This window comes from Pinus tabuliformis, chromosome 9, assembly GCF_031772625.1.
Source record: "Pinus tabuliformis cultivar Carrire ecotype Pingquan chromosome 9, CPIR1, whole genome shotgun sequence".
NCBI classification, from domain to species: domain Eukaryota; kingdom Viridiplantae; phylum Streptophyta; class Pinopsida; order Pinales; family Pinaceae; genus Pinus; species Pinus tabuliformis.
Window position 1 is genome coordinate 1,888,543,156 of NC_142307.1, and position 27,969 is coordinate 1,888,571,124.

The 27,969-nt window shown below is 37.4% G+C and overlaps 1 protein-coding gene across 1 annotated transcript; it reads left to right on the top strand.

The window, feature by feature from the left end:
* Nucleotides 1-214: 214 nt before the first annotated feature.
* LOC149156473 (wax ester synthase/diacylglycerol acyltransferase 11-like) lies at nucleotides 215-25,774 on the top strand. The gene is made up of 7 exons (XM_089438181.1): nucleotides 215-607; nucleotides 729-1,358; nucleotides 23,566-23,638; nucleotides 23,877-24,016; nucleotides 24,133-24,348; nucleotides 24,456-24,618; nucleotides 25,329-25,774. The coding sequence occupies exons 1-6, from the start codon at nucleotides 362-364 to the stop codon at nucleotides 24,516-24,518; spliced, it is 1,368 nt and encodes a 455-aa protein (XP_089294307.1). The 5' UTR covers nucleotides 215-361; the 3' UTR covers nucleotides 24,519-24,618; nucleotides 25,329-25,774.
* The last annotated feature ends 2,195 nt before the right edge of the window (nucleotides 25,775-27,969 follow it).

Consider the following 27,969-nt stretch of genomic DNA (forward strand, 5'->3'; position numbering starts at 1 on the left):
AAAAACAAAAAACAAAGAACTCCCCGTTGAAAATGCAGGAAAAACTCTTTGTGGAACGTCGAATTCCAGGCCTGCATACCTATATGAGAATTCACACATTCAATACAGGGAACATTAATCACCTTACGGACTTGCCAGCAATGAAGTTTTACAACGATGTAGAAAAAAGTAAAACTACTGGGTTGCAGAGGCAATAACCTATTTATAGCGTGACTTTTCCGGAAAGTCTGCGTAACACATAAGGATCCATTGAACGATGAGTATTCACATAAATATGTCATTCAATTGAAACCTGCTCTGTAGGTGAGTTGTTTACCCTCTATAAGGTTTCATTTTGTCAGCAGAATACACAATACATATCATGGGCCTGAAAAAGCTACAGAAACTCATTAATGGGCGCAGCCAAGAAGATGACCAATCTAGGGAAGATGCAGGGCATCGGCATGAGTACTACGGGCAGCCGGTTAGCCCATATAGCCAGTCTCTCAGAAGCTCGTCTCTGTGCATACATGTAGTTCTCGAATTGGAGCAACCCATGACATTTACACAGCTATATGCTTTTGTCGAAACCATTTTGGCAAGGAACCCAGTTTTATCTTGTATAATGGTAATGGCCTTAACCTCTGGTCTTCAAGTATTTGTTTTATTAATGAATCACAGTTCTTGTATCTCATTATTATTTCGTGGGCGTTTAATTCATCTGTTGCAATAACGTTATATATCTGCAGAAGGAGGATGGTCGGGGAGTATTACGATGGCAGAAAACGAGAATGAATATTGATGACCACATTTTAGTTCTTGATGATGTCGATCCAGCCTGGGTGGAAAGCTATATCTATAAATCGTCCCACAAGCCTGTTGACCATTCAGGTCCTCGGTGGGAATTCCACGTCTTGAACCATAAAACGAGCGAGACCGGAGCCACTATGGTTATGAGGTTCCACCATTCGCTAGGAGATGGCATCTCTTTGATGTCGTTGCTGTTCTCTGTTGTCACCAGAGTCGACAATCCCCATCTCCCTCCGACATTTCCTACATCTGGGAATGGAAAGACTAAAGCTGAGTCCAAACCTAGTGCCAAGTATTCCACTACCAGTACATCATGTTCAGAGCGTTGGCCAGCGTTTACAGCTAAACTTTTTAACATGAGACCATGTTATACCATGACTTTGGGACGGTATATTCTTGTTGATGTTATAAGCTCTTTCCTGAGAGTTCGGGGATGGATTGATGATAGCCAGTTGCAGCCTATCCCACAAGCATCAAGTCCTGATGAAGACCAACTGATACCTGCCGAGCTATCTTCTGCGACATTTAAGTTGGAGGACATCAAGAAAATAAAAAACTGTGTAGGAGGGGTACGTATAATGTTCATATCGCCGTGGCGTAGGATAAGGAGCACTCTGATTAGGTTAGCTGTTCAACATTTTGAATTTTACAGAAATTCAATTAGTTATTTGATGGATTGCATATATCAGATTTAGATGTTATAATTCGTGTGAATACATAGATTGCATTATTATTTTTGTTTACATCCAGCAGTTCTGAGATTGCATATATCAGATTTAGATGTAATAATTCGTCTGCGAATACATAGATTGCATTATTATTTTGGTTTACATCTATCAGTTTTTCAAAATACATTAGAGATATCTGATTTAGATGGTATAATTTTTGTGCAGATTCCTAGCATTGCATTTTTTTTTTAATGTAGATTTTAGATTTGGTTATTTCAACATCTTCCAATTTTTTGTTTTTAATTTAGTAATTTTTTTAATATCAGATATCAAAAGAATTCCTGGATATCAAAAGGATTCCTGGATTGCATTATTTTGATGTATTAACCTGTTCTCTATGTCTACACTAGACTTTACTATTTCAGCCAATTCGAAGATGAACTTCAGCAAAATGAGAGATAGCCGGAATTCTGTGTTAAATAGTTAATGAAATATCGTATCAAAATTAAAACACATGCTCATGTTTTCTGTTTCTGCCTTGTAGTTATATGTAATTACGATAATTCAGTTGATGTGATCAGTTAGAAGAGAGGTCAATTTTGTAGGGCGTACAAATATTTTTGAAGATGTAAAAATTTGTGGAAGATTTGTATTTAACTGTTGTTCAGCTCAAGGAGAGATTAAAATTTGTAGGAAACACAAATATCTTTGATAATATAGAACTGTAGATATTTTAATAGATCTAAATATTTTCGATGAAGACATGTATTTAGTGGGTTTGTTTAAATTTAAAAGTAGTCAAATCTTTAAGCTGACATTAATATTCCTTAAAAATCGAAGATTTTGAATTTAGAGAGTTTAGTTTGCGAGTTACATTTAATAAAATCAATTTTTAATAATTTTTTATTAAATAATAATAATAATATATTTTAAAATTTTATTTAATTTAATTAGTATTATTTTTTTTTTTTCTAAATAAGACTGAGCTAAAATATATTACAGCGAGAGCCAAATTACATTATCAGTATTACACCAGGGCCGCGGCCCTGTAAAACTGGTCCTGGGACCGACTGTAAACACGAGAATGTTCATATCAGGATTACAAAAGCTGGAACCAGAGTGACGCTTATGTAGCCGGCACATGGACTGAGACAACATAGACACATAACCGACACGTAGACACCATAGACACGATAGACACATAGACACCATTACAGAAGTAACAGATAACCGACACCATAACAGAGATGAACAGAAGTACAAAAAGACTGAGTGCAGATACATATGTGGTCGCAAAGAGAGCTGACAGAGAGAAAATTCATGCAGAGAAACCTGGAGCGCGAACTAGCCTTCATCCGTAGTCTGTGGCTCATCCTCCATCTTGCAGCAGGGAGGCTGGAGAATAGCCTTACCCTTACCGACATTGCGCTGCACAGGCTCGCTTGGACCAGCTCCAGGATCATGAACAGGCCTCAGCATATCAACGGCCGGAAATTCCATGTCCACAGTCGGGACAACCCCAGGATTCCGCGGAGGGTCAGCACGAGGAGCATCATCATCTCCCCATTGATTTCGGCAATGCTCAACTGAAACAGTGACAAAGAAGGTAGAATTGGACAGAGTGCAGGGAAGGCGATATCTAACCATTGGATGCTCAGTATGCCCGCACTCCATTCGCTCCGGAGGTTCCGCAACTCTTCCTCTGCTCGGAGGCCTTCCTCTTGGTCTTCTATGCTCAGAGGAATCTTCAATGGAGGAGGAGGGAGAAGGGGCTCTTCCACTGAAACTGCCCCGTCGACTGGTACCCCGAAGCCGTTCACGCTGCATTCTGAAGGTGTGCGGATGGCGGGCGTGTACACACAGATTATTCCCCTGAACCAGACTCCCAATTCCCTAGCAAGACTGCGGATGGAAGGTATGCAGCACCTCCAAACGACCAGGTTCACGACTGAACTGCCGGGAAGCTTTCCAATTGCTCCGGTCTATAGCACCTGAACTGTCGCAATCGCTCTCAGAACCTGACAGAGAGCCGAAGCATTGAGCCTCCGCCACTTCCTTCAAGATCAGAATCGGTGCAGGCGAGAAATGTGGGAGAATGTCCGAGAGCTTCCGGCTATGAAGAGCCATGGTTAGCGTTTCAATGCTCGCAGTGAATGCCGAGGGGACGGCTCTGCAACCAGAATTAACTACCCTCCTTGAATGCTGCATGCCTGTGTGTTTAAGGCTTGTCCTTTGGGTGTACGTGGCTTGTCCGGGCGGACACCTGCCCTGCTGACAAGCCATGGGCCCTGTATTGCTAACAACCACCCGCATCCGGGGAATTTAATTAGTATTATTAATCTATATTAATTCTTGATTTATAAATGTTTTAAGTTGTAAATTTATTCTTGAGTGTACAATTTGAGGAAAGATTTGCATCTAAATAGATATGATTCTTCTTACTCTTGGTAGATCTGAAGTTGAGATAGATTTATGATGATTTTGAACTAATATAGTAATAAAATATTTGAACTATAAGAAATTTTCTATTTTCACTTGTTTGATACACTATGTACATAGCTTATGTTTTATAATTCACATTCTCTATTGGAAATAATGGAGAATATTGTATTATTGGAGAGACTTTGTATCTCTGTACGTGTGTCCTAGATTAGGATTAGTTGTTATTTTCTAGAAGTCAGTTTTAATCTCCCTAAATTGATGTAAACTTATATATTTCTGACTTTATGATTAATTGAACTGAGCATTCTCTGCTTGGGCAGTCTCTAGGTGCATCTTGCTCACCTGTGACCTGCTAGTTTCAAATTATAAGTTTCAACTCCCATATTTTAACACGGTATCAGAGTTGGTGTGCCTTAGTGGTTGAATTCACTGTCATAGTAGCAGAATTGAGAGCCTTATTGGGTGGAATGCCTTAGTGGCACATTCGAGAGCCTTAGTGGTAGATTCGAGGGCCTTAGTGGCACATTCGAGAGCCTTAGTGGCTGGAGTGCCTTAGTGGCGGATTTGAGGGCCTTAGTGGTAGAAATAGAGCCTCAGTGGCTCGAGAGAAGTTTTTTTTTTCTCTATGAAAAGTTGCAGCAATGAGGGTTTTTGCCCTATTTCCCGCACTCGCTAAAGAAGGCAACGACGTGGAAATTGTGGTCGAAAAATGCGTTGATTGCCAATAACTTAGATTGATCTTTTGTAGCGTGGTCCAATACCATAAACCGGCACTGGTGTAGAGGAGGGTTGATTGGCTCGATCGATCCCAGTGGATCGGGTTCTCGATTAGTTGTGTGGATGGTGCATCGTGTGGATCGACTCAAATATGGGTCTTTGTACATCGTAGATGTCGAGATTGTACAGATCCCTTAGGAGATCACTGTTGAGATCGTGTTAAGGATCAGATTGAATCCGACTCTTGGAGATCACCCTAGATATTTCCCCATTGGTACATTTTTTTCCTTTTTTTTTAGATCGCATATCTAATTTTTGTTGTTGGCTAGATCGACTGTTGGAGATTGAGGATCTTTAGGTAGATCCATAGATTGATCCAGTCACAATGAATAATCATATGGAAGAAGAGTACTTGAATGAGAGCAATAAGCTCGACGGGTCGAATTATTCAAGTTGGAAATTCAAATTGCAGACATTGGTTGAGGGGAGAAGTGCGTGGGTGATTGCAAATGGGGATGAAATGAAGCCGAGTATAACGGAGGTGGAACAACAAAAGAAATTCAAGATTGGGAGAAGAGGGAGAAGAAAGCGAAAGCGCTGCTGAAATTGTCTGTGAAAGACTCTATCATCCATCACATCAAAGAGAGCAAATCCACAAATGATATTTGGGTAAATCTGAGGGATCTGTATGAAATAAATAATACAAATCATTTATTATTCCTGAAGAGTAAGATTCTCTCCATTATAATGGAGGAGAATGAATCAGTCACTACATTCATCTCTCGGATCAAAGAGCTTAGAGACAAGTTGGGCGATATAGGGGAGAAAGTGGTGAACATTGATCTTGTCATGATTACCATGAATCGTATGAATGATAATTATCAGATGTTTATTAGAGGCTTGAATGCAAGGGAGAAAGCTCCCAATTTCGAAGAAATGATAGGGATATTAGTGCAAGAGGAAGAGATGCAGATGAATATGAAGGATCAGAATGAAAATCTCGCATTGATGGTGAAGAAAAATCCTTTCAGAGGGAAGCCAGGAGCAGCAGAGAAAGGCAGTGGTACGCCCTAAAGAAATTCACCTCAAGGTATGTCTTCGACCAGAATAGATTCATGAATCAAGTGTTTTTTTGTGGTAAATTTGGTCACATTGCTAAACATTGTTATAAAAAGAGAATTGATGAAGACAAACACAGAAGAAACATACAGGGCATTTTGCTGACGAAGACCAGAATCATGAACTCAAATTGTTTGTCTGATTCTTCTCCTTCTGGTGAAATTGATGAGGCTGAAACCTGGTTTGTGGATTCTGGAGCATCCACTCACATGACAAGGAATAATCGTTGGTTTGAAAGCTTTAAAGAAACCAACAATGGTGCTAATATCTACATTGGTGATGACAGAGCCTACCTGATCAAAGGGTATGGAGACATTCCAGTGATATTGCCTTATGGTAATATCAAAGGCATCCAACATGTGATTTATGTACCAGGAATTAAAAAGAAATTGTTCTCTGTCTCTATGATTGTAGATCAGAACCTAAAGGTAGAGGTTTTTAAAACCTATTGTGTCATAAAGGATTTGTTGGATAAAAAGAAATCGGTTGCATCTGGAATACGAGTTGGAGGTCTGTACAATTTGAATGTCACAAACGTGCCACACCAAGGTTTCACTTCAACAACGATGACAACAAAGAATCTTTGGCATCAAAGATTCAGACACATCAATCTTCCTAACTTATTGTTGCTATAAAAACAAGGGATGGTTAATGGAATCCTTGTTTTAAAAAAATGCACATGTTGACTGTGAAGGATGTGCACTTGGGAAGATGCACAAGGATGAATTTCCCTCAAGTTTAAATAGAATAAAGAGAGATATCCTTGAACTTGTGTACACTCACATATGTGTACCAATGTAGACAAGATCATTAGGAGGAGAATTTTATTTTTTATTATTTGTTGATGATTGCACACTGTATACTTGGGTATATTTTCTAGGGAATGAAAAGTCATACATTTGAATATTTTAAAGAGTTTAGAAGTTTGATTGAAAAATAGACAAGGAAGATCACCAAAATTCTCCACTCAGATCAAGGGGGAGAATACAAGCTAGGAAACTTCATCAAATATTGCAGGGACCATGGGATAATTCAGTGGTTTATAGTACCTCACACTCCACAGCAGAACGAGGTTGCAGAGAGAAAGAACAGAACTCTAGTGGAGTGTACATGTAGCATGTTGAAAGATAAGAAGGTCTATCTAATGGTTTTTAGGCAGAAGTTATTAATACTGAAGTCTATTTAAAGAATAGGAGTCCAACAAAGAGCCTTGATCTTAAGGATCCATTCAAGGCTTTATATGGTTTTAAGCGTGCAGTTAGTCATTTAAGAGTATTTGGTTCAAACCTTTGCACATATTCCTAAGGAGGATAGGAAGAAATTGGATGATAACTCCATAAAATTCATATTTGTAGGGTATTGTTTTGAGTTTAAGGCATACAAATTGTTTAATCCATCTACTCACAAGGTGTTTGCGAGTAGAGATGTTATATTCCATGAGCAAGTTGATGAAGGGAACAGAGACAAAGGCTATGAGGAGTGGCACATGCCTTTGCTAATTGAAGACAACAATGAGGAAATTAAAGACATCCATGAGCAACAGTAGCAATAACAAAAAGAAGAATCAAGTGATGCAAGTACATCCAACAATCCAAGTCCACTAAGGAGTGAGCAAGACAGATTTGAGGCAAATCCACTACCGAGGAGATCAGGTAGGCAAACTCAATTACCAACAAAGTATAGAGATCATGCTCTTATAACCAGTATTTTAAATATTGTTGATCCCTCAAATTATAATGAAGCAAGTCAACATGATGAATGAAGGGCAGACATGAAAGAAGAATATGAGTCAATAGTGAAAAAAAAACCTGGGATTTAGTTGAACTGCCAGAAGGGAAAGAACCTATAGGTTGTAAATGGTTATATAAACCTAAATTTAAAGCAGATGGCAGTGGAGACAAATATAAATCTAGGTTGGTAGCTTAAGGTTACTCACAAAAAGGAGGAATTGATTATGAGGAGACCTTTGCTCTTGTAGCTAAGTTAAACACTATTAGAATGTTAATAGTTTTAGATACAAAGAAACATTGGAGTCTACACCAACTAGATGTGAAGACTGCTTTTTTAAATGGAGAATTAAAAGAAGAGGTATACTTAAAACAACTTGAAGGGTTTATCAAATAGGGGCAGGAACATTTAGTCTGCAAATTAAGAAATGCATTATATGGATTAAAACATGCACCCAGGGCATTGTATGAAAAATTGATTGTTTTTTCTTCCAACATGATTATAAGAGGAGAAAAAATGACCCAAATATTTATATTGTGTTTGATGAAAGGGGCAAATTGTGTTGATTTCTTTATATGTAGATGATCTAATTATCATTGGAAATGATGATGAATTGATTAAAGAAATGAAAGTGTAGATGTCGCAAGTTTTTGAAGTGAAAGACCTAGGAGAATTACATTATTGCTTGGGTCTGGAAGTTTGGAGGGACTTTGGACATACTTTTCTCACTCAAGGATAGTATGTTAGAGGTTTACTGAAAAAGTTCAGATTGGAATAGTGCAAAGTTGCTTCAACACCTTTACAACAAAATCTAAAACTTCAGATGGAAGATGATTTGAAAGAAGTGGATGCCACATTGTATAGACAACTAGTTGGGAGTTTGATTCATTTGACTACAACTAGACCTGACTTAGCATTTTCAGTGAGTGTGTTAAGTCAATTCATGTCAAAATCCCTTGAGAATCAGTGGGTGGCAACAAAAGGTGTCGGTGGTAGCAAAAGGTGTCTTGAATTACCTTCAAGGAACCATTGATTTTGGTATTAAGTACACTAATCTTTCTGATGCTAATTTGACAGGTTTTTCAGACTCAGACTAGGTAGGAAACCTGGAAGACAAAAGATCCATATCAAGTTATGCTTTCAATGTCGGGTCCAGGGTAATTGCGTGTAGCAGCAAGAAGCAAAGTATTGTATCCTTATCTTCTACAGAAGCAGAGTATCAAGCAGTGTGTGCAACCATGTGTGAGGCAATTTGGTTGAGGAGACTTCTCCACGATGTTGGAGAAGAACAAAAACATGCTACAATAATCAGATGTGATAACCAAAGCTCAATGAAGCTAGTGAACAATCTTGTGTTTCACAAAAACACAAAACATATTGATACTCAGTTTCACTTTGTTAGAGAGAAGGTTTAGTCTAAAGAATTTTTTATTGAATATTGTAATACTTGTGATAATGCAGCAAATATTTTTACCAAGCCCCTTGGGAGGATTAAATTTGAAATGTTTAGGGAGATGTTAAGAGTACTGGTGAACCCTTTCTCTATTACGAAAGATTGTTGAAAATAATGAAGAATATTGTATTATTGTACTTATGTCTTAGATTAAGATTAGTTCTTATTTTCTAATATTTGATTTGTAACTCATATTAATCTTGTTATTATTATTAATAATTTTAAAATATCATATATATAAACTTTATATTATGCATGGAATAAATTATAAATCTTTCACAATATGAAGTGACTTTAATTTGATATTTTTTTTGTTATTTGTTATTAATATTTTTTTGTTTAAATACTACAGGTCAATTAACATGGAATAAATTATTCAAACTAAATTAATTTATTTTTTTATTATTTTTAAATGTTTTATCTATTTATATAAAATTAAATTAATGTAAAATTAAAGTGAAAATTAAAATATTCTCAATAATCAACATTGATTTATTTATTATTATTTTTTAATTTGTTAATCCACATATTCTTTTATTGTTTTTATTTATAACATTAGTGAACAATATCTCCCTCTCTATGCAACAAATATATGAACATTTGTTTATGAAAAATATATATATCGCAACAAATATCTGAACCTTTGTTTATAAAAATACATATATATATAATATTTACATTAATGCGGCATTCAAGCGATAGACAAGTCTAAAATAGTTGGCTAGAGGCTGAAGTCAAAGTGCTGAACATGTGACATAGAGGCTAACAGAGGGGAGAACACATAACAGTTGTCATAATGAACTAGAGGAAGAGAAAACTAGAAGGAGGCGAGGTTGGAACACTTACTCATGGAGACTTTTGTGACAGAGGTTCTTCTTCCTTAATTGGCACAGGGCCAAAGAAATCACTGTCGTCGAGATAAGAACTTTCTTTAGTCTTGAAGTCGCCTTTGACTCTTTGCAGAATGCTTTGACGTGGATGGTAGGTCGTCTCCAAGAGGTGTAGATGAGGGTGGAGCAGGGGTTAAATTTGACGGGTGACCCTATCTTTCAAGGAATTTTTTTATGACGTTTTTATTTTTAAATTGTCCATCATATGACTTTTAAAATTTATTTGTACAAGTTTCATCTAATTTCAAATTGTACTCATAATTGTTCAAATTTTCTATTCTTTCTTGTATCATTTGGCTCAAGTCTCATTGCTACACTTTGTTCTGAGACCTGCTAATCAAATTTTTTTGCAAATTTTCCAGTTTTCTACAAATTTTCCAGATTGTTCAAATGTTCTGAGTTTTTTTGTTTAAAATGGAAATAGTGATTAAATAGATGGGAAATATATATAAAAACAACAAAAAATACTCTATGTCTTTCCCCCATTTTGGCTATCAACTGGCTGTTTTGAACGATGCCGTTGTAGGGATCATGCATTGGAATTACAGTGATAATTGTATCTTTTTTTGAGCTCAATTTCAATTGAGATCCACGCAGAATCCACTATGTATCTGTTACTCTGGAACCACATTGTCTGTTTCTGTGTGGGGATGGCGACATTATCTATCCGTTATCATCTACAGGATGTTGCTTGTTTATCTGTATGGAGCAGTTGTTTATGTAATCATCAAGCATTATAATACAAATATTGAGTTTTTTCGTGCTGAAAAAATATATATTCATAATTACTTTCACATGAAAATAATGAATGTTAATATTGTTGCAACAAATTTGACAAAAAAAATTCACTCACTCAAAAGAAGAAAAAATAGCTTTTGTTTGTAAATTTGAAGAATAGAAGATCTTTTTTTCCAAAAGGGCAAAAATTAGCAGAAAGGTGAACAACATTTAAATTTTTCCAATTTTTGATGGTAGATTTAAAAAAAATATTAGCTAATCTTTATGGAAAAATGGAAGAAAATGACCAAAATGGTGAATATATCTAATACAATTCCATAGTAAATTAAGGATTTGATAGTAAATTAAAAACATATTAAACAAACTTTGGGGAAAAATTAGAAAAAAATAACTAAACGGTAAATATTGGTTCTTAAATTGTTAGCTGGCTATATCAAAAGTCAGTAAAACAATCAGAGACTAAATTAGAAGAATATTAGCCATTTTTTCAAGAGAAGTGAATATGACCGCCAAATTTTTTCATGGCTTGAAAGATCAAAAGTTGAGGGCAGATGTTCTGAAAAGTGGAACAGGATTTCAGCAGCTCAAGACTCTAGACGAATAATCTATTTTAAGCTTTAGCTTTCAAGTTGTAAGTATTAGATGGAATGGAAGATGCCAAAGGCACCCTACATTGAACAGTCTTCATCACTACTGTGCCACTTACCTTCTTTAAACTATGAATGTAACTCTAGATGTGGCGTGGCCCACACATCAACCTAAACACTGCCTATGTCTATATTTGAATATAATAAAAATACACAGCCATTTTTTCGTGCTGAAAAAAAAAGAAAAAGAAAAAGAATTAACTCAACTTTGTCTGCGGAGTCCATTAATTCCATCAAACTTATCATATCTTTTAGATTTTAACCAGAATCAGAACATATATAGGTCATTGTGACTTTGGACGTTGGCGTCCTCAGGCAACCAATTGGCTCACGAACTTTTCCTTTTGTCATGTTTTTCATACTTTTCCTTTTATCATGAAATGGGCAGTACTTTATTACTAGTAGAAAATGTTTTGCATAGTCTTCAAGTTTAATTCTGTAATATAACTTGAAATTTGTCGTCCACAAATCAGTCTAGGTTTAAAATAATGTTTACCACATCATATCAATTAATGTGTTTTACTTGTGCACGCATAAAAGATGGACTCAAACTACCAGTAATGTCCAGAACTTTCTCAGTTAAAAACAAACAGCATCCCAACAACTCCAACCAATGGAGGCATTTCTGTTTTGAAAATCAGAGGAAGTATCTAGTCATACTCCAACGATTGGGTAATTAGATTGTAAATTATAACAAACCTAGCTTCTAGTTTAAGGCGGCTGTAGATTTGAAGATTCGAAGTTGAATCTTTGCAACATGCAATCCACACGGCAAACGAAAAAGGAGTATATGAATGTTTCTAGTCATATTGTATGAATAGGACGTAAATGTCTGTCATATGGTGGTCACTTCTACAATGGCAATGGTTTGTTATTATACCCAGAATTCTATAGAAAGAGCCGTAGCAAACTTACAATACATAGCCAAGTATACACATATACAGCCAAGCTGGAGTGTGTATATATATAAATAAATGGGGTATAGTTGATTATGGTTTGGGATCTAACCTGATAGCTTTTTGCACAATGAGATCATCCGGATTCAGGGGATTGGAGAAGGCATTTATCCGGTGTCATCTTCCTGCTACTCTGATTGAAACCCATGATTGTGGATACGCTGGTTTTGATATCCTTCTCAAATGTCTATTTGACCCATTTACACCAATTCTCTGAACAAACTCGGCTGAATTTGAAGTTCCAACAGGTTTTTCTTATACACCAATTCTTTGAACAAACTCGGCTGAATTTGAAGTTCCAACAGGTTTTTCTTATGCCCTGCTCCTGAATCCTCACCAACATCACCGACTTGCAAAAATCACCATAAATTAGATAACTGCAGTGGGTAGCTGGGAATTAATTACCGTTAGTACCATAGCATTTACGGTTTTACCTGTTGAAAATTAAAAACTGATATAATATCAGTGATATTTATAAATATGACTTAGAAACTAATACGGCCCTGGCACTTTATTTCCGCTGCTGCGCGGCGCATGTGTATGCGATTCAGTGAATAAAATATCCGACTTTATGCTAGCATGTATATACATAATGTGTATATGTTGTAGCCTACCTCGAGTTCCTAGGGCTACTTTCATCCTATAATCTTTACGTTTTAACTCACTTGGTGTTTGGCTGTGCAAATGTATCAATGCCGACGAGTTGTCAAATTTGTCTTATATTTTTGTTGATGGTTAGAATTCCATGTCACAGCGATAGGGAAATTGATCTTTTTGATTTCAATTAAGAAAGAAAACTAATACTAATATCAAATTTGGAATGGTAATAAAAATATTAAGGACACTGATCAAATTTATAAAACTTTTAATCTTTTCGGTAACAAACTACCGAAGCATGACAAATTGACAAACATATACACAATGTGTATATTCCTATTCCACAAATAAGTGTTGCGGTAGCGTTCCATTTGGGCGTCCTCCATGCGTAGGAGTCGCATTCATATTAAAAAGCCATTCCCAACATGCGTATCACTGCATATGTCCGACCTCAGGCGGGTCGTGCGTGTTAGGTATGCATATATACACAATTTGATATTAAAGCGGTCAATGCAGACAGTCGGTTACACGGGTAACAGGTTACGGGTGCTTAATTACCGTAGATTATTAAAGTAAACGTTAAAAATGTTGATAAATCCTCCATTCAGCGCAACTTGCAATGTTAAATATAAATAAATATATATATATATATATAATTTATAAAAAAAAAAAATTAAAACTTTTAATTTTCAAACATGCCCGTCATATTGACGTTCTTCAACATTAATGGCAAGTTACACCTGACGTGGAAATTTGAAACTTGAACGTATTTTACGTGTAAAAAACCTAAATACGGGCATACGGGCGTCAAATTTAACCCCTGGGGTGGAGGGTCAGCCCCAAGAGTGGCTGATATGGAAGGGATGTCAACAGTCGTGTTTGGCGAAGACGAAGGCGAAGCTTTCAGGGATGACAGGAGCAGGATGATGCTGACATAGTTGGCCATATCACTGAGAGCTTCTTTGAGTTTTATTATGAAGTGATCCAAGTTGAGAGGGGGAGCGTCCGTCACCAACATGTTCTCCTCGCGGTCCTTAAGGAGACGACCCAGGGTTTTCCTCAGGGCACAAGTGTGATCGAAGTGGATCTCGGTAACTTCAAGGCCAACAACTTATCGTCAGTGTCACCGTGGAATGTTGGGATCAAAACATTCAGCGCCCAAGTTGTGCTATAAGGGGAGCGGAGGCTTTCCCTTACCATGGCCACCATAGCAAGCGAATCCACATTCCCAGATCATTGAGACAGAGGGCATGGACTTGTAGATAGTAGAGGGAATGATCTCGCGGGCGAGAAGAGTAGTGAGCATGCAGGTGACATAAGGATTGAGTGTGTGGGCATGAGAGGGAAGGAGCATGTATCCAATAAGAAGAATGGATTTGCAGGACAAAGAATGCATGAAGATGACAGGAAGTGGTTTGCAATTAGTGACGAGCTTGGTTGTGGAGCAGGGAAGAGATTTGCCTGCGGAGGAGGATAGGAATGCTCCAGAGCATTCTAGGCCTTGTAATATCCCCAACCAATTGACCCAGTTGGACTAATTAAAACTAAATAAATAATTAAGGGGCATAGAGCCCCGTGTAATTCTCAACCAAAGTATTTAACAGTGGTTTCTTTCAAGCCATCAAGATTTTAAGAGGGCATGGGAAGAATGATAGCAGAAATGGAATTTGAATCTTCTTCTTTGGCATTTAGAAAGCTCAAGCGAGTTTTCAGGTGAGACTTGAATATTCTTGTTTCACATTTAGAAAGCTCAAGCAAGATTTCAGGTGAGATACTCAGCCTAGCTTCAGTGGGAATTATTCTCACCCTAGTTGGCAACTCAGCTCCGGTGGTTCCTGAAATCACCCTATTTGGCTCAATTTCTTCTTTGAAAAGAGAGGTTATTTGTATTTATTGTTTCTCTGAGCACTGATTTGATTTCATTCATTACAAGTATAAATTGACCCCTTAATTCTTTCACGGTTCAGAAGTTGGGCCGAGAGACCACGAAGGCGAGGAAGATGCCCAATTCTCAGGATCGGTCCTACCATTCATTATTCCAGGGTCTCAACGTTATTACATGGCCGAGTCACAGTTTGGCTGACAGCTGATGCATGGGTCACGCATTAGAAAAAGGGTCGTCCTCGACCAAGTTTTTGTGGGAAGAAGCGGTTGGGAAACCGCCACAGATCCGCCTAATTCTACATTGTACAAGAGCGCACTGGAGGACCCAGTACCACCACGTCGAGGGAGAAAGAGGGCTGAAGATGGAATCGGAGGCCGAGGGCGACTGCACAAGATCAAATTGTGGAGCCGACAGGCATCGTTCCCCACCGCCAACAGAGGAGAGTCATTACGCCTATCGGGGGTCACTGAAGGATCAGGGTCAAAATTCGGGGAGCGAGACAGTGGGTTCCTGGTGTCAGAGATCTTCACAACAGAGGAAGAGTTGAAAGGCCATTGATTTCCCAGGCCTACGACGCCGAGCAGCTGACTGTATATCGTTGTTGCAGAAACCTCGTTTCGGGGAATCTGCCACCTGTAACCTCTAAAAGAGCCAAGGCGGCATAATCAATGAACTCATCCCTTGTGTAATCGATGGGATATATATGTATGACCGACAACGAATCGATGGTAAGCATTGGTAAACACCTTCGGCTGAGAAGTAATATAATTATATATCTGATTTGTGGCTCGGTTCCACTTATTTGGGCTGGGCATGGTTGTTGGCATAACAAAAGAAACCTGCTAAATATGTTTCTTTTGGGTAATGACCCAAACCCTTCATAATATTCCCGTATGTGTTTGGCGAATTTTAACGTAACTATTATTACAGTGGTATCAGATCCACATTCTTGGCCAGTTGTGGGATGCCAAGAAAAAAAACCCAAAAAGGGATTGCTATCAATTGGAAAGAGAGAAAGGTTAAAAGTCAAGGATGGAAAACAAAGAGATCAACACTAATGACCATGGAGAGTCAGAAGTGTTACATGACCTCATCGGTGATCACAAAAGTACCAGCTTGAAGATGCACTACAAAAGATTGTCGCCACTCAAGACACGATTTTGGAACTTCTCAAATTGCAGATCGGGCAACTTAAGTTGCAAAGCAATAACGGGGAAGGTGGCCCCCATTCAGGTGGGGGGTCCATCACATGAACATGCCAACCTTTGAAGCATCCCATTCAACAGACCAACTATGCTTCCATTCTTGGATGATCCCTCCAGGGAGCAAGACTCTCCTTCACCAATTGCGGAGACATTTACAGCTTGGATGAAGGAATATGATGCGTTCCTCCCCAACATGAAAGAAACTTTAACCGTCAATGGATATTATTTCATGAGGAGCAAACAACAAAAGAAGGCAATAGTATATGGGGATCTTCAGTCAAACCCAAGTCTACAAAAGGCTGTGGGGAAAGTAACTCTTCCTTACTTTGATGGATCACCAAAGTGTTCTGCAAGATCATGGATGCAAAAGTTGGATACATATTTCCAGCTTAATCCCATACATGAGAGAGATGCCATTAATATGACACGTTTCATCTTGATGGAGAAGCACACGAATGGTGGCAACATGCGATGATCACTCTAGGACATGTAAACATAATCTTTTATACAGAATTCACGCAAATATTGATAGAGAGATTTGACAGGAAGGGCCCTGAACTGTACATTCGGAAGCTAGCCCAACTACGGTAGACAGGTAGTGTTGACTCACATATCACAAAATTCCAGAGGCTTATAGTAATGGTCACCGACCTCTGAATGGTTTGGATGATCATGTTGTTCATAGAAGGGTTTTCAAAACCCCTGCAAGGTTGGGTTAGATCCTACCAACCCTTGACCTTGCAAGACACAATTAGGAGAGTAAGGGATATGCAAGATGCAGTACCCAAAGCTAGATTCCTACCCAAATCAACTATCCCTCAAAGGGGGAAAGGAAGTCAAGCAGTAGGAAAGGGAGCAGCCAGGGAAGGGCAAGTTGGACGATGAAACTAGGAAAGATATTAGGAGGAGAAGGCTATGCTTCTCTTATCATGAACCTTGGGCACCAGGGCATTGATGTACTAAGGGAAAGGCACATTATATTGAAGTATTTTCTAAGAGCAGAGATGAAGAAGAGCAACTAGAGACAGATCAAGGAGATTCACAAGGTATAAGGGAAATATAGGAGGAGATTCAAGAAGGGGTTATTTCTCATCTTACAGGGGTCCCAAGAAACTGCACTCTTTGGGTTAGGGGCACCATACAAGGACAGAAGGTGACCGTGTTGATTGATGGTGGTTCCTCCCACAATTTCAATGATGTAAAATTTGTAGCTAGAAGAGGATTGACAACTGAAGAATTCAGAGGATTTATAATTTTGATTCCTGGGAAGAAGGAGCGAATCACATGTCATGCACTAAAATAGTCCCTAATATGAGTCTAACAATGGGGAACTATACAGTTACAAATGACTTTTTCATTGTGGATTGTCCAGACTCCCATGTAGTGCTAGGGGTTCAATGGATATATTCAATTGGGACTCGTACAGTGAACTATCAAGACTTGAAATTTGCATTTACAGGTCCAGATGGTAAGAAGGTGATGTTAAGGAGAATTAATGCATACCCGCTGAAGATTGTGACATCTAACAAGATGGAGGTAGATCTTTGACATGGGTATATATGATGGGTTGCGGAGTGTCGAATCATCGAGAAGAAACCAACAAAACAACATAAGGAGTATCCCCTTGACATCATGGCATTGTTGCAAAAACACCATAAGGTTTTTGGAGATATACCACTAGGACGACCACCAGATAGGGGATTTGAGCACATCATTGAAAGGATGTGCATATACTATCGAGTGCTAAACAAAAAGACCATAAAAAATCGGTATCCTATCCCTATGATCGACTAGATGATGGATGAGATAAAGGGGGGCAAGTACTTATCAAAGATTAACCTCTACTCGGGTTATCACCAGATCAGAGTTCGAGATGAGGATATTCCAAAGAAAACTTTTAAATGCCACTATGGACATTATGAATTCCTAATGATGCCTTTTAGATTGACCAACACCCTTGCAACATTTCAGTGATGAATGAACCATGTGTTTTACAAGCATCTATGAAAATTTTTGTTAGTCTTCTTTGATGACATCCTGATTTATAGTCGAACATGGGAGGAGCATCTACAACATTTGGACAAGGTTTTGGGATACTAGAGGCACGACAATTCTATGCCAAGATCTCCAAATGTGAGTTTGGCTTGAAAAAAATGTTATATCTCTGTCACCTCATTAGAGGCCAAGGCGTCAAAGTGCACTGGTAGAAGATTGAAGCCATTCTCAATTGGCCCACTCCCAAAAATGTAACAGAATTAAGGAGCTTCTTGGGTATTTGTACTTATTATAGAAGATTTGTTAAGGGATATTCATCGCTGGCAACACCTCTTACTAACCTGACAAAAAGGGGAGCTTTTGTATGTTCAAAGACAACATAGGAGACATTTGATTGAATGAAGGAAGTGATGGTTTCATTCACATTTCTAGCCTTGCCGGACTTCTCCCAACCATTCGTATTGGAATGTGATGCTTCTCGGGAGAGAATTGGGGTTGTTTTAACACATAATCATCATCTGATTGCTTTTGATAGTAGGGAACTCCAGGATAATGAGTGCTCTTATTCCATTTATGACAAAGAAATGTTGGCAATTATGCATGCACTCGCCAAATTTCAGCCATATCTAGTAGGCAAGAGGTTCAAGGTCAAAATTGATCATAATACTCTGAGGTACTTCCTAGATCAGACAAGATTGAACGAGAGGCAACAAAAATGGGTTAGCAATATTCAAGCCTATGACTTCGAGATCGAATAAGTCAGAGGCAAAAACAATGCAGTGACAGATGCTTTGTCCATGAGACCACCTGCCTTCTCCCTCATAGACATTGCAGAAGACTGGAAGTCCCATCTTTTAGTGGAATATTCAAAGAACCAGTGAGCCTGTGAGATTCTTGATGGACAATCATCAGAGAACCGATATAGATTTTTCAATGACATTATCTATTATAAGGATCGAATCTATCTAGTACCTGAGTACCAACCAAAGATGAAGATCATACAAGCAACCCACAACTCCACTGCAATAGGACATCCGAGATTTCTAAAGACTTACAGGACCATTAGGGAGAGGTTGACATGGAAGGGAATCAAGAGGGACATTACCAAATATGTTTAGGAATGTGGTACGTGATAGAGAAATAAGGTTGAACATAGACACCTGACAAGTTTGTTACAATCGTTGCCCATTTTGGAACAAAAATGGGAGAGTGTCTCCGTGAATTTCATTACAGGGCTACCATCATCCTAAGGAAAATATTGTATCTTTGTGGTGCTAGATCGTTTGACCAAATATGCCCACTTCTTTGCATTTTCTTGCAGAAGATGTACATATCAAATAACAGAAATATTTTTCCCAGGAGTATTTCGTCTATATGTTTTTCCCAAAACCATTGTGAGTGATCGTGATAGCGGGTTCATGGGAGCATTCTGGCAAGAGTTATTCAATCTAGCTTGCACAAAACTTACTCCTAGTACAAGTTACCACTGGTAGACATATGGACAAACAAAAGAAGTAAATAAATGGGTGGAAGGTTACTTATGAAACTATGTCATAGGGAAACAAAGAGCATGGCCCAAGTTGTTTTATTTAGGAGAATATTGCTATAACACCACTTATCACATGTCCATGGGGAAGCCACCTTTTTGAGCCTTATATGGATATGAGGCACTTACTTTCGCAGACGCAACATTTGGAGATATAAGGGCACCATTACCAAAGGATTGGATCTGGGGATGTTAGGATATTCTCCGGGCACTCAAAGATAACCTACAGACAACTAAGAATCAAAAAAAGTTATATGGAGATTGACAAAGGCTAGAAAGGAGTTTCAAAGTAGGAGATATAATTTACCTCTGGCTACAAACGTACACACAATCTACCTTGAAGCAGAAAATAGTAGAAAAGTTAAAGCCACGGTTCTACGGGCCCTATCGAGTTATCCGAAAAATAGGAGAAGCTACATATGAATTGGAGCTTCCGACAGAGAGAAGAATTCATAACATATTTCATGGTTCTTGTTTGAAGAAGGCGGTAGGGCAGAACGTCAAATCATCACCTAATTTACCCCATTAGATGAGGAGGGATATCTTCAACTAATTCCAGAGGAGGTGTTGGAGGTCCAAGAAAGTATGCTTCAGAGTAGGACCGTCAGTGAGTATTTGGTATGCTAGAAAGATCTTCCCGTCGAAGACACCACTTGGAAAGGAGAGCACATATTGCAGCATTTGTCATTGAAATTACTTGAGGGCAAGCAATTTCAGGTAGGGGGACAACCAATTGATCGAGTTGGACCAAGTAAATAAATACATAGTAAGGGAAATAGAGCACATGGTTTTGGCCCAGGTAATTGTCAACCAAGGTAATTGTCAACCAAGGTATTTGCCAATGGTTTCTTTCAAATAGCAGATATGGAATTTGAATCTTTTTCTTTGGCATTTAGAAAGCTCAGGGGATTTTTCAAGTGAGGATTTCAGGTGAGATCCTCAACCAAGCTTAAGTGGGAATTATTCTCACCCTAGTTGGCAACCCAACTTCCCTGGTTCCTGAAATCACCCTAGTTGGCTCAATTTTATTTGTATTTATTGTTTCTTTGAGCACTGATTTCATTCATTATAAGTACAAATCGTCCCTTATTCTTTCATGGTGCAGAAGCCGGGCCGAGAGACCACAAGGCGAGGAAGACGCCCAATTCTCAGGTTCGGTCCTACCATTCATTATTCGAGTGTCTCAGCGTTATTACATGGCCAGGTCACTGATTTGCTGACAGCTGATGCACGGGTCACGCAGTAGAAAAAGGGTCGTCGTCGACCAAGTTATCGTGGGAAGAAGCGGTTGGGCAGCAGCCACAGATCCGGCCAATTCTCCACTGTACAAGAGCGCACTGGAGGACCCAGGACCACTACGCCGAGGCAGAAAGAGCGCTGAAGACGAATTCGGAGGCCGAGGGCGACTCCACAGTATCAAATTGTGGAGCCGACAGGCATCGTTCACCACCGCCAACATAGGAGAGTAGTTACGCTTATCGGGGGTCATTGAAGCATCAGGGTCAAAATCCGGTGAGCGAGAGCGTGGGTTCCTGGGGTCGGAGATCTTCACAACAGAGACAGGGCCGAAAGGTCATTGGGTGCCGAGTGTCGGAGATCTTCACAACAGAGGCAGGGTCGAAAGGCCATTGATTTCCCAGGCCTCCGACGCCAAGCAGCTGACTGTATATCGTTGTTGCGGCAACCTCATTGTGGGGACTCTGCCACCTTCAACCTGTAAAGGAGCCAACGCCGCATAAACAATGAACTCATCCCTTGTGTAATCGGTGAGATGTATATGTATGACCGGCAGCGAATCGGTGGTAAACATGGGTAAATTTGTAAACGCCTTGGGCCGAGAATTAATATAATTATATATGTGATTTGTGGCTAGGTTCCATTTATTTGTTCTGGGCATGGTTATTGGCATAACAAAAGAAACCTGTTAAATAATTTATTTATTTTTGGTTAATGACTCAAACCCTTCATGATATTCCCGTATGCATTTGGCGAATTTTAATGTAAAGATTATTACAGGCCACCATAGCAAGGGAATCTACGTTCCCGGATCATTGAACCAGAGGGCCTGGACTTGTATATAGTATAGGGAATGGCCTCGCGGGCAACAAGAGCAGTGAGCGTGCAGGTGACACAACGATTGAGTGTGTTGGCATCAGAGCGAAGGAGCATGCATTGAGTAAGAGGAATGGATTTGCAGAACAAAGAAGGCATGAAGATGCAGACAATGCCAGTGGTTTGCAAATAGTGACTGGGTCGGTTGGGGAATAGGGAAGATTCGGACTTATCAATACAAATTAAAAAACAATAAACACTTAATTTTAATATTATAATTAATAAAAAATATTAAAATTTTACATATAAATATATTATTTAGTTTATAAAAATATATACTCAACCTACTAAATATCAAATAAAAATCCATCTCGACTGTGACCGTCTACTCGTTGCACAGTTAGTTATGGAGTGTTGACTTGCTTCACAAATTGTGAACGATGTCCTGACAGGAATAATTTCATACTGCTTAGATTTTAACGATATTATACCGTCCTTGGATTTGAATAGGTGACAAATACCATGGTCTATAAATTACTGGCCATATAAATCAATGGTGTGTAAGTGGGTGTATAATCATAGCCTTGCATAGCCGAGTGTGTATCCTGCTATACAGCATTGAATATTGTGAATGTTTTACAGGTTGTTAGATTTAAATAGGTTAAGGATATGGCTCTCCACACACCACCAGTGGCCGGCTGTGTGTGCTGCTATACGATATTGAATACTGTGTGCTTAAAACGTTGTTAAATTTAAATTGGTTAAGGATATGACTCTCTATACACCACCAGCAACAACATCTGACAGTCATACATAACCAATCACAACACATCGTCTGTTTAGTTATTAACTAGACATACTTGCATATTCACTTGTCACCAGCTATGCAAGCTAGCGAGGCCATTGGTATATCTTCATGACTTATTAGAATTGTACTTCTCAGTTATATCTATATCTATAAGATTTAAGTTTTCGGTTTTTTAAGATATTAACTTCATTTTGTATTTAAAATTATAATTAAAATTACGAAAATTGTCTCACCAGAGAACGAACAATCCCTTTTTAAATATTACCATTCGACTTCTTTATTACCTCTTCATGGTTGAGTATAAATGCATTCATTCTATGTCCCTCACAGCTAATTGTTTCGTTTAAAACAATAGACCTCTTAGTCATTAGTTCACTCTTTCATTTTCACCTTAATAAAATTTCATTGCGCTGATTGCTGTTTGGAAGCAGTCCAGTTGGGGAAGATCCCTTCGGTGGAGGGACTAGGTAACCATCTACAAAGAGGACAGATGTAATTATTTACCTGTGTGTTATGTATCCAAAGAGAATTGAACCTAAGTTATTATAGGAGCTTAATTCTGATGCATCCAAGGAGAATTGAACCCACACCTTATGACAAAGTGTTAAAGATTTGACTAAGTTAAACCAAGTGAAGACTATAAATTTGGCAGTGGTTTAACCAACTAAATTACCCATTAAAATTATTTATCACTGCACTGGGTTTTATTTTTTAAAGATTTAAATAAAATAAAAATAATTATTTTATTTTATTTACATATAAATAGATATAAATATAAAATTACAATAATTTTGGTGAATTTGTTTCCACAATTACCTGGGTTTAAGTCTCCATAAATCTGGTGTATCCTACTTATTCTCCTTTCTATTTTTTCTTTTAAGTTTGGCAGGTTCACATCTTCATCATGTCCAATATAATATTTTATATGGGGGAATTGAAGCAATAACTTTGCATCAAAGAGTGTCTTAACAGAGTGTCTATCCAAGACCACTAAACTATTTTCATTTCTATTTAAAAAAAATAAAAATCATTCTCTTAAAAAAAAATTCAAAAATATTTTTTTTTACATTTGATTAAATAAAATAAAAATAATTGTTAATTTATATTATTTTAAAACATAAAATTAAGCTTATTATCCGTTATTTCAATTGGTTATACAATACTAATACTTAGTACTAATAGTTTGTGTAGTGGTCTCTATGCTTTTTTTAAATATATAGAGGGGACGTTACTTTCCGATCAATTTGGCCTAAAGTCATTGCTCATCCACCTCGATTGTCCTCAAATACTCGTGGTGCAATTAATTTTTGAATTCTGACTTGCTTTACAGACTCTGAACGATGTGCTGACGGGCATAATTTTATACGGCATGCAACGCTACTTGCAGATTCACCTGTTAGCTGGTATGCAAGCCAGACAAGCCATTGGTTTATGTTTTACTTAATTGCCCTTTCATACTGGAGTCTAGCCATTGTAACGAAATTAAGAATGCCCGCATTTTTTCCATGTCCCTCGCTAATTATACACCTTAGAAACAATAATCCTGGTAGTCGTTAATTTAGATTCTGTCCCAGTCCAGTTCAGATCTTTTCGATAAAATGGAATTTTATTTCACTGATTCTTGTTTTGAAAGTGCTGCAGTTGGAGAACAGATTAGTTTGGAAGATGCTTATGAAAAGAGAAATAAGCTGACACAGAACCCTGTTACTGCAAAACAGTTGAAGAATTTAAGATTCACAGCATTATGCGCAATAAACACGAGATCGTCCCCTGGACTACAGGTTCTTTTGCACTAAACAAACCATCAATCAGCAGTTTTGAAAGACAGACGTTTAATTATCAGCTATTTACGCTTTTGATGATATTGTTTGAAACAATAGATTAAATTTGTGTACAGAAAATAGAGGACATGTTAAAATCAAAATCAAAGGCAGCGTGGGGAAATCAGGTTTTTTATTTGCCCGTGCGGATACCATTTTCCGTAGGGAAGGTGGAAAATGATCCTCTGGAGTTTGTGAAAAGGGCAAAATGTACGTTAGATAGGCGAAAAATGACTTCAGGTTTAATCGGACGCAGATTTTTGAGATACGTAGCAAGGCTGAAAGGACCACGGGTCTGGACGTCTAACCTACAATTAATTTGTGTATAAATGTTTAATCCAAAAAGTGTTATCAGCAATGTTCCATAATCTCATATCCAAATGGTGCACGGATTTTCTAGGTATGTTTTCAAAACAATGGCCAGCGCAACGCTGGGGATATCAAATATGGTTGGCCCTGTTGAGAAGGTAGCCATCGGCGGAAATCCAATTAAAACATTTTCCTTTTTTGTATCGGGTGGACAAGGACTTCAAGTTTTTGTATCCGGTGGACAAGGACTTCCAGTGAGTACACACTATTTTTTCTCGATGTTCATCCTAATTCTCTGAAGGGTAAAGTTTATAAATTTTGGCTAGTCTAATATGAGAATTATAAAATATTTATTGATATTTTTATAAAAATATTTAAAATTTAACTATAAATAAATATGGTTGATATAATTTTAGTGATTTTTATTGTATTGTAAAATTTAGGCTACTCAAAAATATAAATTGGTGATTTTTTTTTGAAAAATTATGGAAAATTAACTCATTTTAATATTAATTCCTAAATTTTTTTAATTTTAATCATGGAAAATTGAAATCAAAATTAGTGAATTTTTTTGAAAAATCATAGAAAATTAGTCCATAAATGTTAATCTCTAAAAATTTTCCAATTTTAATCATGGAAAATTAACCCACTGGCGAATATTAACCTTTAAAATTTTCCAATTTTAGTCATCCTATTAAATATAATTAATAAATTAAATATTAACTATTCAACCTACATAGTGTAATTTGGTAATGATACAAAATCTAATAAAATTATAAATTTCGAAATATTTTAAAATTTTAATAAATATAAATAAAATCAGAATTTTCTAGGTCTCTAAACTATTCCAAAATATACAACTGACAATATTCCAAATTCTGCCATAAGAATGTCTAATTTAACAATTTGACCATCAAAGATAGTTTTTTTTTGTTAGTAATATGGAATATCTCTGTCCTTGCAGCCGGTGGCTGTTTATATTCTGAGCTATATGGGCACCGTTGCGATGCAAATAAAGGTTCAAGGTGGTTATGTCGATCCGAAGATGCTGTCCAAGTGTTTGACGGAAGCTTTTAACGAGATGAAGGAGTCTTCCATTCGTCTATAAGTCCTGATATGTTAGAAAGTGGTACCCTGCTCATATAATGTGTGGTAACGAGTGTGCCAGAACGGGTTTATTAAACTCCAGATGGTTTGTCTATAACGTTCGTTCTGTTAGTGTTGGTGACAAAGGATCACGTAACATGGTTGATATTATTTTAGCAGCCAAGGTAATTCGATTAGTAAGGGGAGTCATGCAATTAAAGGTTGTCATGCAGTTATAATTTATTTTTCTCTGTAGAAATAACTTCAAAATCATAAAATTGGAATATTTTGGCGAAATAACTTCAAAATGGTAAAATTGGGATATTTTGGCGATTAAATGGTTATGAAGATTATACATTTGTATTACAAGTTATATTATTTTATTGAGCCAAGTGGCTTATTCTGCAAACCAATGTGATGGTGATGTGCAAGTATGTTGACATGTATCCTCTTAAAATAGAAATAAAATATTATCTAAATGAAAAATCAAATTGACATGTATCTTCTTAAAATAAAAATAAAATATTCTCCAAATGATCAATGTAGGCTATAATAGAAAACAAAATGAATATGTTACAAGTTATATTTTGCACTTTAAAAGAAGTTTTCACCTAAAGAAATTTGATCCCTTTTGGCTCATGTTAGATCCGGAGTTAGATGGAACTTTAATAGTCCCAAGGAAGTAAGCCTCTAGCAATCAATTAATTTTCTTGTTGAACACTATTAGTAATGTAAGTTATAATATTAACTTTGAAAAAGCAAATATATATATTTTCTCGCCACATTCTAGAGCCCAGTATGATGTGTAACCTGATGTGTAACCATGTACATTCGTCATTAAAGTTGAAATTATTTTGCTCATGTTGGCCAAAAAAATGAAAAAATCTAAAATTTAAAATAATTAATTTAAGTGTTTTATATAGTTATTCAAATAACTATTGAATGCATAAGGTAATTGTATTATTGTAATACAATTATCTAATGTGTTTAATAGTTATTTTAAACATTAAAATTCCAAATCACATAAAATTTTAAACATCTTTACTCTTTACTAAAGTCAATACCATTTAGTAAGATAAAGTAAAAAGTTATTTCAACACAAAGAATCCAAAATCTTGCTCCAAAATATTTTAAAATTTATTTTTATTAAATATTTGTAAAATGAATAAAGGAAAACCATATCTTATAGATATATTAAAATCTCTAAAGACATAAATATTTCCACATCAAAGTTGTAATATTTGAAAATTTCGTTATCATGCTATGTAAAAAGTATCATTAAATCTAATATTAATATAATATATTATAATATTAATATTAATATTAATATGTTAAATTTAATAACTTCGGATTAATACGATATTAAATTTGCTATATTATAATATATATTAATATATCATCATATATATTAACTCTAGATATATAGAGGAGGGAAGAACAAAGACAAAGTGATAGAGGTAGGGAGATAGAGGGAGGGAGAGGAAGGGATGAGAGAGGACTTAGAGACGAGAGGAGAGGGAGGGAAGAACAACCACATAGAGAGAGAAAAGTGGAGAGAGAGAGAGAGAGAGAGAGTGAGTGGCAAGGGAGAGATAGAGTGAGGGTGTATATGTTTGGGGGTTAGATAGAGAGATAAAGAAGGAGAGATAGAGAGAAGAGGGGGAGAGAAGGAGAGATAGTGACCACGTTGGAGAGAGAGAGAGAGAGAGAGCCTAATAGATAAGGGGAGAGACAGAGGGAGGCAAGAGAGAAATGGAGAGAGAGGAAGGAAGAGAGCTTGGATGTGAGAGAGATAATGAGAGAGGAAGGGAGAGAAAGAGGGAGGTAAGAAGAAAAACACAAAGAGATAAAGGCGGAGAAAGAGAGAGGGAGTGATAAATGAGATGGAGAGAGGAACAGAGGATACCAAGAGGGAATAGAGATAGAAGGGGGGAGAGAGGGAGAGAAGGGGAAGAAAGAGAGACAGAGAGAGGAAGAGGGAGGGAGAGGAAGAGAGAGGGATAGATAGATAAATATGGAGAAAGAGTGTGTATGCTTTGGGGGTGATATATATAGAGAGAGAGAGATAGATATATAGATGGAAGGCAAAGAGAGAGAAGAAGAGAGAGTGAAAGAGAGGCATAGATACATTGACATGGAGGGAGGAAGAATGTGTGTTTGGGGAGAGGGGTGAGTTAGAGAGACAAATAAGGAGAGATGGAGGGAGATATATATAGATTGGGGGAAGAAGAATTCTTGCACTAGATGCATTGATTTTAATGTAGATGGGGATTTCTAATCCTATTTGATTGCTTACATTGAATGGGATAAACTAAAGGACATGGGAGAGGAGGAGTGAAGAGAGAGAGGAGGAGAGGAGTGAGAGGGGGAGAAGGTTAAGAGAGAGAGACAGAAACACAAAGATGGAGGGGGAGAGAGATAAGGAGGGGGAGGGAGATAATAATAGGGTTAGAGGAGAGAGAGGGAGAGAGAGAGAGATGCCTTCATAGAGAGGAGGATAGAGCTACGACAAAGAGATG

Excerpts from the sequence above, each read along its gene's own strand:
- LOC149156473 (XM_089438181.1), top strand. The coding sequence starts at position 362 with ATGGGCCTGAAAAAGCTACAGAAACTCATTAATGGGCGCAGCCAAGAA. Across the intron at positions 24,017-24,132 it reads GATCGTCCCCTGGACTACAG|AAAATAGAGGACATGTTAAA; the intron begins GTTCTTTTGCAC and ends ATTTGTGTACAG. Across the intron at positions 24,349-24,455 it reads CAAGGCTGAAAGGACCACGG|GTATGTTTTCAAAACAATGG; the intron begins GTCTGGACGTCT and ends CGGATTTTCTAG.